Below are 17,226 nucleotides of genomic sequence, written 5' to 3' on the forward strand. Positions count from 1 at the left end.
CCTTCTGCCTTCCCTTCACTACCAACCTTTTTTTTTGGTTATTTGTTTCTTACTACCACCAAGCTTCTTGGGAACTGCACCTGTCAGCTGTCTGGGGGCTCCTGGCCTGTAGCCCATTGAGAATGGTCTCTCTTTGGTCTCCCATAAGTCACCTCCCTGCCTGTCTGTTGGCTCTGTTGGCTTCCCTCCTGTCCCTAGGATTCCATTTCCTCCTGACATGTCAGACATGTCTGTTTCCTGGTACTCTGGCCCTTACTGCATTTACAGCTCAATCTCTCCCCTTACTGTCTGTTAAAAAGCAAGCCCAACAATTTTTTTTTTAACTACACAACAGACTTGACAAGGTAATCCCTCATTAATTTCAAATCAGCCTAGAAAAGTACATGCTAAAAGTAAAACCCCTTTCCTCACCCGATTCTCTCTGCTGAGGTCAGACCTTTTCTAATGTATTTTTATAAACTTCAATTTGGTTTTTAAAAGATGACTATGCTAATATCTGGTTCCTAAATAACATTCTCCAATAAAAGGAACTAGGGCCTCTTGGAAAAGTGATTGGTTCCAGAGCCAGGGCAGGGAAAATACAAGCTAAGCGTGGAGCATCTTGTGGTGTCAGGAAGTAGGAAGTGCTCAAATAAAAAGGATGGAAACGTGGAAAGGGCACAGAAGCCAGCCTATGAAAGAGCTCCCAGTAACCAAATTTGGAACAACTTGAGCAACAAAATAACGATAGTATTGGACTATAACACAAAGAAATATCTTTGAGACCATGATCATATCAATAAATAACTGAATATATAAATAAATGGGGGAGAAGGGGCAACTTGTCATTACAGAAGGATTTCAATTAATAAATGTAGAAGATTAGAGGGAAATAAATTATCCACCATTGGCATACCATAGTAATAATTGCTGTCAGCACTGATGAATGCTAAAATCGGTGGGTAAAAGTTTAAGCAGAAGTAGGATATTTGCACAGTCACAAAGTATCTCCTCAAATGTATTTATTCATTACAATAGTAACTTTAGAAACTGCCTAAACCAAGTGATCAAAGTTAATATTGCCAAGTGTGGCAGGCAGCCTCTAAGATGGGCCCTAACAATCTCCCCATCCTGGTACTCACACCCTTGTGTAATCCCTTCCTCTTGAGTATAGGCTAAACCTCGCTTCTAAGAAATAGGACATGGCAAAAGTGGTGAACTATCACTTCGGAGATAAGGTCACAAAGAGACTAGATTCTGTCTTGCTTGCTCACTTGCTCATTGATGAAAGCCAGCTGCCATGTTTTGGAGAGGCCGCCAGCCAATAGCCAGTGAGGAACTGTGGTCCTCAGTACATCTTGTTAGCAACTGAATCCTGCCAGCAGCCACATGAGCAACTTGGAAATAGATCCTGCCCCAGTCAAGCCTTCAGATTAGACCACGGCTACCCCTGCTGACACCAGCTAAACTGCCTGGATTCCTGACACATAGAAACTGAGAAAATAAAATGTTAATCCCCTAAATTGTGGGGTAATCTGTTATGCAGCAATAGATACCCTAATGTAACCCAGCTCACACTGCAACACCATCGATCACCTGGTATGATGCACTGAGAAGGGCACGACGACTCTGGGGTATCCTTCCCAATAGCCTCAATCTAATCATGAGAAAATACTGACAAACCCCACCATGACAAAACATCAGAATGAAGGCCAGTTCTACTCTTCAAAAGTATCAAGGTCGTACAAGACAAGGAAAGACCTAAAAATTGTCACATACTGGAGGAGACGAAGGAGACATGACAATGTGGATTCAAGTCTAGTTAATAGTATTATACCAAAGTTGATTTCTTAGTTTTGATAATTACTCTATGGCAGAGTTCTCAGCTTTTTCACTGTTGGCATTTGGGGCTGGATAATTCTTTGTTGTGGCAGCTGTGCATTGTAGGATGTTTAACAGCATCCTTGGCCTCTACCCATTAAATGCCAGTAGCATTTCTCTCCCCCGACTCGTGACAACCAAAAATGTCTTAAGACATTACTAAATGTTCCCTACCCTGGTTGAGAACATGTTCTGTTACTATGTACAATGCTAATATAAGGGAAGTCTGGGTGAAGGGCATATGAAACTATATTCTATACTAAGTCTAACATTATAATTTTCAAAAAGGATTATGCTTAAACATGTGCTTGTAAAAAAAATGAAAATCATATTAAAATCTAAGCTGCTCATTTCTTCACCTGCATCACGTGGCAGCCATTATCGTATTTGAATGAATCCAGAAATTCTGATATAAACCTATAGTTTTTACACAATTCAATTAATAATACCTACTCTACATACTGATACTGTTCAGCAGCTTGCTTTTTATCTTTGATATCTTTCTATAAACGGTGTCATTCTTTTAAAGCAATTGTATTTGTTGATTTTTGTTATGCTTTTCTATGTACTATTAATTGCTATGCTGTACTATGATTTGCTTTTTTTTCGCCCAGCAAACACATTCTTGCTATGTATAGGCCAGGCACTGTTTGAGTGCTTTATACAAATTAACTCATTTAATCTTTACATCAAAGGTATATATGAAATATATTTTATTTCTTACCCTCATTTTGCAGATGGAAAGCTGAACAGCAGAGGTTAAGTAATTTGTTCAAGGTCACAGTAAATGGTAGAGCCAGGCTTCAAACAAGTAATCCGGCTGCTGAGTGCTCTTAGCCTTCTACCGTATCCTGTCTCTACTTTCACGTGAACATGTTTCCCTGTGTTTTATGTCACTGCACCTCATTGAGGGTCAGTGCTATAGATGAACTATAATTGAACTCTTCCCTGTTGGTAATCTTTGACTTCCATAGCTATCTCCAGCCCTGGGTCCCCCACCACCTCCTCCGTGCCCCATGGGTGCCACAGACTCCATTTTAAATAGAATCAAACTGAACTCATCATCCGCCCACGCTTGTCCCCTTCTGTGTCCCTCTCTGAGTGGCAATGCCATCACCCACCAGTCACCAGGATAGAGGCAAGAGGCAGCTTTGGAGGGAATAAGTGAAGTAAGTAGGTTCCAAAGAAAGTAGAAGGTGTTTGGGTCAGTGGTAGAGGGAAAGGGTTAGACTTGCACAAAAACATAAAAGGGGGTGGGTTAGTTTGGGACATCTGGAGGAAAGAGATGGGAAGAGGGAGGATGGAGGAGCCAAATTTAGGCTTCTGGTGCTTAGCTGCTCATCACCAAGGCAACTGCGTTGCTGTGGCAACAGCAAAGCCAGCGTCGCATTTCCCACGTACCTCGTCAGCTACCGTTCCCTCCACACCAGCCAGACACTTCCGTGTAGGGGGCTGCGGCCCTCCGGAAACGGCTGTGAAGGCGAGAATTGCTGCTGCAGTAGCCAATCGGATGGGCTCTGCGGCGAAGGACGCAAAGGAGGAGTTGGGATTTCTTTGAAGCTCGCCAAAGGGCTTTGAGAAGGCGGGAGTATCTCCCTTCCCCACCACTTACAGGACCAGGAGAGGAAGGGGGCGGGGTCGGGTGAGGCCGACGATGGGCCGGGGGCCGGGACCCAGGTAAATGTGGGGAGGATCCGCCCACTGTCGCTTCCGTGCAGTAGAAAGCCAGAAGTCCAGTCCGGGCAGTTGGAGTGCCCAGTGAGCGTCGTCCCCAGGCCCTGGTGCAAGGCAGGCCTAGCCAATCGGTGGCGGCGGTGGGCGGGCGGCAGAGGCGGTGCGGCGGAGGCGGAGCGGGCGCTGCGGCAGGAGGGAAGATGGCGGATGAGGAGAAGCTGCCGCCCGGCTGGGAGAAGCGCATGAGCCGCAGCTCAGGTGCAGCGGGGGTCGGGGCTGGGGCGGGGCCGCGCGGGCCTGTGGAAGCCGGGCTCGAGCTCGCCTCTTGGGCGCGGTGTAGTTGTCCGATTTCCATGGGATCTTGGCTCCTCCGAATCGTCCCGGGTAACGGCCCCGGCCCGCCCTGTGGAGGCTTTGAGCCTCAGGAGCCAGGAAACCGGAGGAAACTGAGGCGAGGATGGGACCGGGAAAGCCTAGGGCGCTGTGGGGGAAACGGGGGGAAGGGGCCGGTGATCCTACGGCACTCCTCCGGGCGATGGTCTTGGTCCTGCCGACCGGGCTGACACTTTTCGGCCTAATGCACCTGACGTCGCGGGGAAACGTCTGTGCACCCCGCTGGGCCCGGGGGCATCCCTGGGGGAGGAGACCCCCTAAACCCATGCTCAGGGCGTGGCCCTAGAGTTGCCCGGCCTCGCATCCCCAACCTCCTCCTGCTAACACGCGTGCCATCCACACCTAATGCTGAGCCTATGGTGAAATTCTGCCCGAGGACGGCCCCTGTGCTGGGGCCCGATTTAAGGCTTCTGTACAATAATGGCAACAACAGGGCACTTTTATCAGCGTCAAGCATTATGCCGGGCGTTTTAAGTGTTTTCTGTCACTGAATGGCCACATCTCTGGGAGGTGGGTAGTCATTACCCCTATTTTGCAGGTGAGGAAACTGACGCCAGAAAACTTAAGGAACTCGCCCAAGGTCATTCATTTCAGGGGGTGGGGGCTGAGGGCGAGGTTAGAACCCAGTTTGACTGCAGAGGCCCCTGCCCTTGTCACTGCAAACTGCTGAGAAGCAGGCCCCGCTCTCATTCCACTGCCTCCATTGCCCATAGTAATGAAAGTCGCAGTAGTCATTCTGGTTTATTGCACGCCAGGCACTCTGGTGAGCACTTTGCATACATCATCATCTACTCTCCACTTTCACCAACCCCATAAAGTCTGAGGCTCTCACTTCACTGCCACTTTTCAGCTGAGAAAACTGAGGTTGGGAGAGCAAGAGCCCATTGCCAAGGTTTTAGAGGCCATCATTGGTTCAGCTCTCTCCCACCCCGCCTCAGCCCTGGCCTGTGGCTATGACCTGCAGCATAAAACTGATGTGCTGTCCAACTCTGGGCCCCAACTCCTGCCATTCCTGCTCTGCTCAACCCTGACAGCCCTCCTCAGGGGTGACATTCAACCCTTCACGGTGCTGGGCACAGGTCCTCCATGTAACCCAGGCAAGCTGCTTTTCTGGAATGATACCCCGTCTCCTGGGTGCCTCTTCAGTCTTCTTGTGTGCCGTGTTCGCACCATGCTGCTCAGTCCCTGCCTAAGGTCTGGCCCCCAGTAACGCTGGCCCCTTGGTGCAGCACAGAACACTGTAGGGGAAGAGAGCTGAGCTTTGGTGTCTGACACGCCTGGGTGCAGTTGTGCCTGGAGCCCACTGAACACTCAGGAAACATTACCTAGTTTTGTCATCTATAAAAGGAATGTAATCATAGCTATCACACTCTTAATGTGTGCCAGGAGCTATCCTGAGCACTTTACAGATACAGTCCTTACAATGGCCCAACAAGCAGGTGCTGTTGTCTCCGTTTTATAGGTAAGAAAACCGAGGCCCGGGGAAGGTAGATCATACAGTGAGTAAGTAGCAGAGGCAGATTTGAATAGGCAGTCTGGCTGCTGAGTGCATGCTTTGAACCCCTCCGTCTCCCCCACCCTGGCTTCCTCTCTAGTCATCCTGGGTTATTCAAAGTTATCGGTGACTGAAGTTATCCTGTTGTCTCATTTGCCGGCACCTAGAATGTTAGCTCCCTAAGGGCTTGTGGCACGTGGTGGACACAGTGGATTTGCTGAATGACGGCATCTCAGGCCAGTTCTTTATCCTGGCCTATGAGCAGGTCCCAGCTGAATTCCTGCCTCCTCTCCCTTCAGGGCGGGTGTACTACTTCAATCACATCACTAACGCCAGCCAGTGGGAGCGTCCAAGTGGCAACAGCAGTGGCGGCGGCAAAAATGGACAGGGGGAACCTACTAGGGTTCGCTGCTCACACCTGCTGGTCAAGCACAGCCAGTCACGGAGGCCTTCGTCCTGGAGGCAGGAGAAGATTACCCGGACCAAGGAGGAGGCCCTGGAGCTGATCAACAGTGAGCAGGGCTGGAGATGGGCTCTGGGGGGCAGGGCGGTTGGTACCCCTCCCCCTCCAGGGGCCAGAGTGGGCCTTGTAGAAATCACACCAGACCCGCCACCCCACTTGCTCAGCTGTCAGGTGTGGCGTTGGCCAACACAGAAATGCCTATATGTGACATGAGCCTGGACCAGATGGCCACCTCTCCTTCCCAATAGGGGCAGGAGGACCCAGCCTTGGAGGCTGGCAGACCCAGGTTAAGAGGGTAGCTATGCTGCCCTGTAACCTCCATGACCTTGGGGACTCAAGTCACCTCCATGAGACTCAGTTTTTGTTATAAAATGGACATCGTCATATTTTGTCTATAAAATGGATACCTCTGAGGGCTATTGTGAAAATTCAGTGGGATGAGACAGTGCATGACGCACAGTGGGCCCTCAGTCGGAGCTATTGATGATATCATCAAGCAGGGTTCTGTGGCACATACGTGGGTGGGTCTGGAAGAAGGGGGAGGGGGAGGGAGGTTGGAAAAGTAGCAGCACAGAACTAGCCAGCAGTTATAAGTTAATTCTGCCCCGAGAGAGGAGGCTGTTCCTTGCTTTGTTCTGTGTTTTCTTCACAGTCTAGGACAGCAGTTGGTAACCTTTTTCTTAAAAGGCCAGATGGTAAATATTTTAGACTTTGTGGGCCATACAGTCTCTGTCAGTTCTGCTTAGTAACATGATAACAGCCATAGACAGTATGTAAACAAATGGGCGGGGCTGTGTACCAATAAAACTTTGTTTACAAACACAGGCTATGGCACGTGGGCCATAGTTCGCAGAACCCTGGTCTAGAGCACTCCAGTATAGCTGCCACTACCTACATGTGACTATTTCCATTTACTAATTAAAATTAATACTAAAGCTTGGTTCTTCAGTTGCACTAGCCACACTTCAGGTATTCAGTAGCCACATGTGGCTAGCGGCTGCCATCTCAGCACAACAAATAGAAAACATTTATATCCTTGCAAGAAGTTCTGTTGGACAGTGCTGGTCTGGATCTCACGTGTGGTTTTATCATCCATTCAGCCTTTCCCACTAGAGACCCCTGACCCCTCCCTGGCTGTTCTTACACCACATAGCTGGTCCCTCACCCACACCCAGACAGCCCGAATTCCCATCCAGCTCTGCCAAGTCCTGGCTGTGTGACTTTGAGCAAGTTACTTAACGTCTCTGAGCCTCAATCTCTTTCACCTATAAAATTAGTATCATGATAATAGGACCCACCTCATAGAGTAGTTGTAAGGACCTGATGTAATGCAGTAAAGTATGAATAATAGCACCTGGCATCTAGTAAATGTTCTATTATTGCTAGTGGTTATTGTGGTTGTTATTATTAGCACAGGCCTGGCAGAGTGCACACTCAGTTAGTATTGGCTATTGTTTGACTATCACATCACTTGGTCCAGTACTTGGCCTGCAGGATATTACTTACACCCACACCCCCCATATGGTGTCTGGCATAATTGGCACCTGTTAACCTCATGCCTCATAGCCTTGTAGAGACAAGCGGAGTCCTTGCACAGACTCTTGAAGGCAGATGAAACAGCTCGCCTCCAGAGCTCTGAGGGCAGGGACTGTATCGGTCTCTTACCCCACTGTATTCCCACCACCCAACACACAGCCTGGTCCATCTTAGCTCTCACAGCATTGTTTCGTGAACCAATAGGAAACGAGGAAATTGCCTCCTGGCAGAGAAAAATGACAAATAAAGGCCTAGGGGCTGGACTGCAGCCAGGACTCGGGAAGGCTGAAGAGGGACCAGATCCTTCAAGAGCAGGTCCTGGCCAGGCTGAGAGCCCAGAGTGAGGCAAAGAGTTTGGGGCCTTTCCTGGAGACAGCAGGAAACACATGGCCACGTGTGGCTGGAGAGGGGCCCTGCTGTGCTACACTTTCAGGAAAGAGCTGTGTGGCTGGAGGGTGAAGGGCCAGGGAAGCCAGGAGGCCCAAAGCCCAGGCTGGCTGGGAGCAACTGTGAGCGATGAGGGGAGTCTGGCTGCCTCCACGGGAAGAGGAGGAAATGGTGGGGAAAGCCCAGAAAGAATCTTGAGATGATGACCTCTTGTGTCTTCCCAGCTGAAGTGGTCTCTGTTCTGAGGTTTCTGGACCACATGGGAGCAAGCAAGAGGTAACAAGCATTCAAGATTGAGTGGCAGAAGGTGCCACCACTGGTAGCGGGGACTCACTAAATCTGAGAGCCCGAGGAAGAAGCGTTGGGGAGGCACCTGGGAGAAGAAGAGCCTGGGTTCAGCATGGCATCCAGGCCAGAGGCAGAAACTCTTGGGACAATGCTGGCGAGAGATGGCAGGAGGCTAAGGCAGGTAGGCGCAGTGAGATCTCAGCATGGCTTGGAAGGAAAGCTGTCAGGCTGAGGGGACTGCCTGGAAGTGGCAGGTGAGGGTGCCTCCCCCATCTCTAGGATGGACAGGGGTGTGTGTCTGGTGGGGCTGGCACTGTGGGGGGGGGGGCCTTGAGAGTGCTGAGGTCAGCTCGGGCCTTGGGGAGGGTCACCTTGGCAGGAGCAGGGGGGCAGTGCCCCAGTAAGCTGCTAGGCCCGGGGGCTTTACCTTAAGTGGATGCAGACTGGGATTGTTAGCAGGGGTAGGACGCCTGCCTCTGCTGGAGGGCCTGCTGGAAGCTGTGGGAGGAATTGCAGCTAGAGGCAATTGAACTTGAGGGCGGGTGGGAAGGGTGGCGCAGATTCTAGAGAGATGGAGGAGGCAGAATCGAGAGGACGAGGTGATGGATTAGATGCGTGGGGTGGGGTAATGTCAGAGCCAGTGTGGCCCACCCTGGAGTCACACAAATGGATCCTGTGCCAGCTGTGTGGCCTTGAGCAAGTGTCTTCATTCTCAGAGCCTTGGTTTCTTTTTCTGTAAAATGGGGACAAGGTAGCCATGAAGATGCAGGGCGTGCTCAGCAGAGCAGTAGGCTCAGTGTCCGGTGCTCACTGTCTATGCAGCGGAGCCTTGACCTCAGCCATTCAGGCGAGTGTGGGGGGGCCAAGGTCAGGGCAAGGCCTCTGCTCACTGGCAGCCCCTGCTGCTTCCCCGAGGCCCATTGGAAGAGCTCTGGGCAGGGGTGCAGGAGGCCAGTGCGCTCAGCAGGCAGACCCTCAGATGACATTGGGCGGTGACCTCCCTCTCGGCCTCAGTGGCCAAGACACTGAGATGGGCCAGGGCAGGCTTCCTCGGGGGTTGTTAGGAGGCAGCAGCAAGACGCGGGCATGGTGCCATGTCAGCAAGCTTTGGGCCTTGGGGCCTCCTTTGCTGTCGAATGAAAGTGGATGTTCCCCCTGCCGTGGGCTTGTTCCAGGTGCTCCGGAGATCAGGATCTGGGCAGCACACTCTGTAGCTGGCAGTCTGGGTCGAAGGCTCAACAGTGTCCATTTAGAGCCAGTGCCCCTCGCTGCCCAGGGGATAGGCTGCCTGCAGTGAGCCAGCACGTCCAAGTTTTCTGCTGAGACTTCTTTTTCCAGCGTCGGCTCGCTCTGCAGCTGCTGGACTGCAGTCAGGGATCCGAGGCCTGGCTGCCCGTGGTGCCGGTGTCCTTGTCTGAGGCGGCCAGGCCATGGAGAAGCCCTCCCCACCTGCTCCCCATCCTTCTGCCCCTGCATGCCCAAGGCCTGAGGGCCCCAGGGAGACCCCCACACATCCCCATCCCCCGAGTCTGAGGGCCAGTGAGCGCCTTTGGGCTAGTGTCCCCACTCCAGGTTCTTCCAGCCTGCTGGCTTCAGGGGTGGGTCTCTGGGCCCCTCCTGCTGGATCTGGGGTCTTCTGGGATGGCAGAACTAAGCCTGTCACCTTTTTCCTGTCTAGGCTCCTTCCCTAGATTGTCTCCAAACCCTTTTAGGGTTAGAGACCACTGCATTTGTTCACTCACTTTCCCTTAAGTACATATGCTGTATTAGCTCAGGCTGCTGTAACAGAATACCAGAGCCTAGGATCTTCGACAACAGCTATGTATTTCTGACAGTTCTGGAAGCTAGAAATCTGAGATCAAGGTTCTGACCGATTCAATTTCTGTTGAGGGCTCTCTTCCTGGCTTATAGGCAGCCACTGCCTTCTCACTGTGTTGTCACACAGCCTTTCCTTGGTGCGTGTGCGTGGGGAGAGAGAGGTGGAGCTCTCTGGTGTCTCTTATAAGGACACTAATCCTGTTGGATCAAGGCCCGCCCTCTGTGCTGGTAGCACCAAGGTTGCCGGCTCGATCCCCACTTAGACTACTGTGAGCTGCGCATTCCTTAAAAAAAAAATAAAAGCCCACCCTCATGACTTTGTTTAACCTTAATTACTTCCATAAAAGCCCATCTCCAAGTATAGTCACATTGGGGGTTCAAAGCTTCAACATATACATTTGGGGCACACAATTCAGTCCATGTTATGGGAACTGACGGCTAGTAACTGTCAAGGGCTTGTTCCAGGCCAGGCCCTGCTCTAGCAGTAGCTCCTTTACTCCTCACAATAGCCATCCAAGGTGGGAGCTGCTGATGAGCCCATTTTACAGGCCAGACAAATGAGGCTCCAAGAGGGAAAGTCACCCACCAAGGTCACAGAGCTCAGGAGCAGTAAAGCTGGGATCTGAACACAGCACTTGAGGTCCAGAGTCCACCCTCCTCAGCCTCAGGGATATATGTGATCTGCCAACAGAGGCAGATGCTGTTTTGTTGTGCATCCTGTTTCAGGGGCTCCTTAACTCCCCAAAGCAGGTGGCAGGTGCCTGCTCCAGACTGGGCTCCTTGAGAGGCCACCTAGGTCTGCCGGCTCTCAGCCTGTGCCCCGGCCAGAGCCCAGTTACATGAGGCACCGTCTTGGTGACCGGTGTTGACTTAATCAGGCAAGGTCTGGGCGTTGCCAGAAAAAGGCCAGGGAGCGTTGCGCTTGCTTTCTTGCACCCTCTAGCACCTGACTTGCGGTTCACAGAAAATAGGCATGAGATTCCAGCATTTCTGCCTACAGAGCCCAGTGGTGGATCCCTCGCCCTCCTTCCCCAGGGCCTGTTCCTGTCTCATTTATTTGTGAATTCCTTCAATGTTAGTGGACACTCGTTCTGGGCACAGCCCTGGGTGCTGGGGACAGAGCAGTGAGCTAGGCCGACCCGGTCCCTGTGCTCAGGCGACAGACGCACAAACAGGACGGTGGTAAATGCAGGGCCCAGGGAGGTCCCTCATGCAGCGCAGTCTTAGGGAAGGCTCCCAGGTGAGACCAGAAGACAGCAGGTGAGCTTCAGGCAGGAAGAGGCCTAAACAAGGGTGGCATTTAGGGACACCATCAAATTGGCGGGATGGGTGGGGGTGAGGTGAGCAGAGGAGCAGGGCCGGATAGGAGGGACATTGTGGTGGGTGTAAGACTGAGCTAAGGTCATACAGGGGTTGGAAGGGTCCCTTGCATCTTGGCTTGTGGCTAGGACCAGACCCCTGAAGTTCAGCCTCTAGAAAGGTGAACTCAGGAGGAAAGCATTTTTTAAAAAATACTTCAGGCTCCATCTAAGAATATTTCTGAGAGCTGGCTGGTTAGAGGAAGATTTGTGTTCTCTGAAGGGGGCCATGGCAAAAGCTTGGCTGTTGTCGGATTTTTAGGCTGAAAGCACTTGCCCCCTGTGCTTCTTGGCCAGGCCATCTAATCTCGGGGGTCTCTGTGGCCAGGCCATCTAGTCTCGGGGTCCCTGTGGCCAGGCCATCTAGTCTCGGGGTCCCTGTGGCCAGGCCATCTAGTCTCGGGGGTCCCTGTGGCCAGGCCCACAGCCGCAGCTGCTGGAGAGGGAGGCCACATGGTGCTTGGAGTGGGCTCGGGACTGGGCCTGGCTCCAAGGTGCTGGGCGGACAGTTGTGCCTCCGGGGGGCGGGCAGGTCCACGGAAGGGGGTGCTGCATCGTGTGCTGGCGAATCGAGGTTCAGACAGAAGGAACCTCGGTGCTGTGTGGGTGAGGGCGAAGGGATAACGGGCGTCCAGGGGGAGGGGGAGGAGGAGGAGGGGTATTCTAGTGACACCTGGTTCAGGTGGGAGTCACCTGTCCGTGCATCTGGCACAGGGGACCACCTGGCAGCCCCAGGGACGTGTCCTGACCACACCAGGGTTATAGGCAGAAGCCGCTGCAGCGTCCACGCCATAGTGGCTGGGGTTTGTGTCACATCAGCCAGCCTTCCTGACTTCAGCACATCACGGTGGTGGCCAGGCCAGACTGCGACGTACCAGCGAGGACGACCAGGGAGGGACAGGTCAGAGAGAAGTGGGGACAGCCTCATCACAGGGACATGCAGCCCACGTGGAAGGGAGAATGGTGACAGCAAGTGGCATTTGTCAAAGTCTCACTCTGTGCCGGACACTGTTCTGCTTGTCACTGTGTCCTGCTGGTACCTGACGAACGATTCAGACTCAGAGGCATAGGAGTGGGTAGGACGGCACAGAGTGACAGGGTGATGGGGGTGGTTATGGGAGCGTCAAGCTGGTCAGCTACCAGGGCCTACAGTTGCTGCTGGGGCGTCAGCGAGATGGGGTGACAGGCATACAGTCAAGTTTGTGCCGTTTTAACTGCAGTCCCAGGCAGATGGAGGGTAGTGACCTTAAGGTTAGACAAGCCTGAGGCCAACGGGCCTGGGGAAGTTTGCAGCAGCCCAGCGTCAGGCAGGTGCCCCCAGCTGGGTATCTGGACCCCAGGGCACCAGGTAGACTAATGCACAGTGTCCCTGTGCTGCTCAGACAGGTACCAGGCAAGCGCATCACAGCCTTGTTAGGTCACACAGTGGGTGGAAGTGTCACAGTGGTGTGCAGAAACCCCGACAGGTGTGACAGGGGACCCTCCCATCTGAGGCGTGACCCATGCCCCATCACTGAGCTGGTGGGTGCGTGGTCCTGGGCACCCCTGGGGCCTCAGGGAGAATGCCCCCAGTAGAGTGGCTGTCAGGACGGCCATGCAGGCCCAGATCAAATGGGAGTCTGGGGCCAGGTGTCCTGGGAGCCCTCCCAGGGGCTGCGCCTGGAGGCAGGGAGGAGCCTGGCAGGGATGCCCAGAGCAGGATAGGGGCATTTCAGGGAGGAAAGGACGGGTTCCGTTCCTCTGGCTCCAAGGGCTCCACCCTGGCCTCAGGAGAGCAGCTGCTGGCTCCTTCCTACCCACACACAGCAGTGGTTCTCTGCGCTTTCTGCCCCCCAGACATTAAGTTGCACAGATGCTGGTTGCTGGCCCCAGCCCCTCTGCTGGGAGCCCTTTTCCTCAGTCGTCCTTTTCCTTCCGTCAGCCTCGGCCTTCTTCTCCCTCCAGGGGAATCAGGATCCAATGGGGACAGTTTGAGCTGCACAGAGGGTGAATCTGGCGCACTGCCAGCACACCCTTTTGGGGTAGCAGGGAGAACGGCCACGTTGGCTGTCTCGGGGGCCATCGTAGGCCATGGGAATGACAAGTGACTATTCCCAGGGTCCCTTCACTGCGCCAGTAAGCAGCCCAGCCCTTCCCTCTGGCTTACGACAGATGGGGACAACTGAGGCTCAGGGGCCGAGGACGTGGCCAGCTGCTGTGGCAGAGCCGCGCTCATGCCCTGGCCTGCCTTTCTCCTAGAAACTTCTAGAAAGCTTTCCCACCACTGCCCTGGGGAGTCTTAGGGGGCCCTAGTTCCCAGCATCCCTCTTTGTCTTGTTTCCTGGGGGCCTCCCCAGTGAGGCCTGGAGGTGGATTTTCTGTCAGAATACGTGTGGGGGGTGGGAAGAGGTCATGCTAAGTTCATGTTATATTTGTGTGCAGTGGGGATAGTGACAAAAGGAGCAGGGGTTTAGGACCGGGGTGTGAGACCAGCATGACTGTTGAGGTCACTGCAGTGTCACATGCATGTGGAAGGCACCACTTCATGGACACCTGTGACTCCAAGCGTGACTGTGCACGCGTGTGCAGGGAGAAGGCATTTGTGGGTGTGTGTTAGCATATGGGGTTGGCGAGGGTTCACGTGTGCGCGTGTGTACACGCGGTAGGGCAGGCATTGCACACTCCTTTCTCAGTGACCTGCCGGCCTCCATCTGGAGCCCTCCCCTGGCCCCACCCCACCCCTGACGTGGGGGTCTGTGCCTCGTGTGTCTGCAGGCTACATCCAGAAGATCAAGTCGGGAGAGGAGGACTTTGAATCTCTGGCTTCACAGTTCAGTGACTGCAGCTCGGCCAAGGCCAGGGGAGACCTGGGTGCCTTCAGCAGAGGTGCGCAAGCGATGGGTAACCCCAAGCCCCGGGGACCCTCTGTCCCACAGCCGATAGAGGATGGGTGAGACGGCCCTTGCCGCACAGGCTTGCGGAGTCCACCAGGTGGCAGCACAGTCCCTCCCTCAGGCTCCAGAGGCTGCCTTGCTGGTGGGGGGCGGGGGTGACTGCAGAGCTTCTCCCCGGTGTCATTCCCCACCCGCTTGGGATAGGGAGTCAGCCTGTGTTCTTCTCTGCGCAGTTGTCCCCATTACGGGCCTGCCAAGCTGCCATTTGCCTGTCCTCTTGGGGGTATAGGGCAGGGTCCCCTGAGAGCCCCAGGGCGTGGCCTTCAGAATCCTCCGCCCCGCCCCGCCCCGCCTCCCAGGTAGGGAACCAGGGCTGAGGGGAGTTGAGGCCTGTCGGGCTGGGGCAGTGGGAAGGGAAGAGCAGAGGGGACCAGGCCAGCACCTCCTCTTTGTCCTCCTTCCCCTTCATCCTCTTCATCCCTGAGGTACCCAGGATGGGGTGAGGGGTGTGGGGAACCAGTAAGGAGCTGCCACCTACCCCAGGAGGCAGGCAGGGCAGACCATGTGGAAGGGCTGGAAATTGGGCCCAGGGAGACGCGTTTATCACGAAAATGCGTCTCTAAGCACGCAGCAGTGACAGCAGCTCTGCCTGCCATCCCTCATGCTGTCCTCAGGCTTCCTGGAGCCTCCTTAATGGCCCTGCCACCCCCAGCTGGGCCGCTCAGCACTGTGACAGGGCCATAAACCGTGTGACCCATGAGAGAGAGGCTGGGCGCAGGTGGGAGCCCGTCCGGCCGCCCTGTCTGGTCCTGGTCTGCAGCCGGGTCCTGACCCCCCCACCATCCTTCACGCTTCCCCAGGTCAGATGCAGAAGCCATTTGAAGATGCCTCCTTCGCGCTGCGGACGGGGGAGATGAGCGGGCCCGTGTTCACGGATTCGGGCATCCACATCATCCTGCGCACGGAGTGAGGGGCAGCTGGGCCGTAGACCCCGCTTCCCACCGCCAGCCGGCCCGTGGGTGCCCCTCCCTGCTGATGCCACACAGTATTTATTGTTCCCACAATGGCTGGGAGAGGGGCCCTGTACCTTTAGGGGGCTCCGTGTCTGCCCCAGGCTGGGGCCGACCCCGCCAGATTCCCCTCCCCTTTAGGGATTGACTTCAGAAGGGCAGTGGGGTGGGGAGGCTCCCAGAGCTCCCAGACCCAGGGTGTGGGGGTGACCTGTCCCAAAGGGAAGGCCTAGTTAGCTGAGCTGCCCCCTGTGTCCCCCCAGGTCCAGGACGGGGGCAGGAGGGCCTTACGTTGTTTCTGGTTATGCCATGTTCTGTTCGGTTGCAAAAAGCGAATGTTCCGTGTGGGGCCCGGCTGCTCCCGCCTTGGGGCCCTCTGAGCAGCAATGCAGCACCCTCCACACCCTCCATTAAACCTGGAACCACTGCTCTGCGTCCTGGTCTCATTTCCTCCCTGTCGGGGCACAGTCCTCTCCCGCCACCCCTGGTGTCCAAGGCTCCAGGCTGTCTCCTCCCCAAGATGCCTCTCTTCACCCTGGACCTAGGGGTGTCCTCCAGGAATTCATCCCAGTAGCTAGACTCCAGGAAAGTGGGGCATGGTTCAGTGCCAGCTGTCCTCAAACTTGGGTGTTCAAGAATGTTCTAGAATGCAAGGGCCCTGCTTTGACCCCACAGAGCGGGATTCAGCAGGTCAGGTAACTGGGGATTTGCGCAGGATCCTTGGGAAGCCAGGTTTAAGCCCCTCTGCTCTAGGTGCTCTCTGCACCCCCCGACCGCCTCCACACATGGGCCACCCCAGTTAGAATGAATGATGCCCGCACCCTGGTGCCTGCTTCCCTGGCACACCACCAGCTCTTCTGGCAGGTTGTGCCTGGGTCCTGCCGCCTCTGCAGATGCTGTTACCATGGCAACAGGGGGGCCAGCCAGGATGGGAGGGGACTACTGCCCAGCCCTCGTGGAATAAGGCTCTCTGCTGGAACATGGGAGGGTGCTGTCCTCAAGCAGAGGAGATCCCTGTGGCAGATGGGGCAACTCTCCCGCCTCTCGGGGCACCTGCTAGGGTGGGGGTCTATGGGTGTGGCGAAGCTGCAGTTCAGCACACCCTTAACAGCTGTCCCTGTGCCAGGGTCTGGGCAGGGGCTCGTTCATCCCGGGGATTCATGAATCTGTTAGAGGTGGTTATGCCCACTGCCTCTCCCCACCCCCTCCCACATCATGGAGATAGCAGGCCAGCAGGGTTTGGGGACCTGAGCAAAACAAAGCCTTGTCTGGCTTGACCCCAAGGGAGGCCCCCCCCAGCGCCAAGCCTCTAATAAAGGCCTGAGTCTCATCAAGTCACCTGGGCTGACTCCCATCTGACAGGTTTCCGGAGCGATCGCTCTCTGCCTGCCGGAGCATTTGTCATTAGGAAGCTTTAATGAATTTCCTCTCAGCTGTGGCGGGCTGGGGAGAGCCAGCAAGTTGCCTGCACCTCCAGGCAGACTCTTCTGTCTCCTATTGGAGCCACAAAGTAGGCAGCAAGCAGACCCACTGTTTGTGTCAACAGTTCTGTGGGGTGGAAGCGATCTCACCCCAGCTCGCCCAACGGAGCCTCTGGGAAGGATCAGAAATGAATGCTTCGGGGGGGGCAGGAGTGCTCGTGGGATTCTCCAAGGCGAAGGGGTCACTGGAGAATGGGCCCGTGCCCTACTCTCAATACCAAAGGGTAGACATCCCCGGCTTCCCAGGCATCTGAGATGTTGCCAGGGAGGGCTGTGTATTTTCCTGTGCGGGCTGGCAGAGAAATGGTCTTTGTGCACTCCCTGTAACTTTGGGTGTGTGTGTCTCCAGATGTGCACGTGGTTGTATGACACGTCCCTAGGTATGTCCAGTGCGACCCCAGGAGTCCCCCTGTCCGGGTGTGATGCCCCTGCCTCTGTGGACCCCTTCCCTTTCCTTTGTCTAGCTGTGCAACAGCCAAAACCCAAACATGAAAGAACACTGCTGTGAGATAAACATGCCCCCGGAGCCCACTCACCATCAGGCTGATTCATGATTCAGTAGCTGTGGCTTCCCTCGCCTGCTCCATGTT

The 17,226-nt window shown here is 54.6% G+C and overlaps 1 protein-coding gene across 1 annotated transcript; it reads left to right on the forward strand.

Annotated features, from left to right (window-relative positions):
* Positions 1-3,526: 3,526 nt before the first annotated feature.
* PIN1 (peptidylprolyl cis/trans isomerase, NIMA-interacting 1) lies at positions 3,527-15,582 on the forward strand. The gene is made up of 4 exons (XM_019744990.3): positions 3,527-3,792; positions 5,722-5,934; positions 14,027-14,137; positions 15,006-15,582. The coding sequence occupies exons 1-4, from the start codon at positions 3,735-3,737 to the stop codon at positions 15,113-15,115; spliced, it is 492 nt and encodes a 163-aa protein (XP_019600549.1). The 5' UTR covers positions 3,527-3,734; the 3' UTR covers positions 15,116-15,582.
* Positions 15,583-17,226: the final 1,644 nt, after the last annotated feature.

The sequence above is a fragment of the Rhinolophus sinicus genome, chromosome 15 (assembly GCF_057876585.1).
Source record: "Rhinolophus sinicus isolate RSI-liver-muscle chromosome 15, RSI-T2T, whole genome shotgun sequence".
NCBI lineage: Eukaryota > Metazoa > Chordata > Mammalia > Chiroptera > Rhinolophidae > Rhinolophus > Rhinolophus sinicus.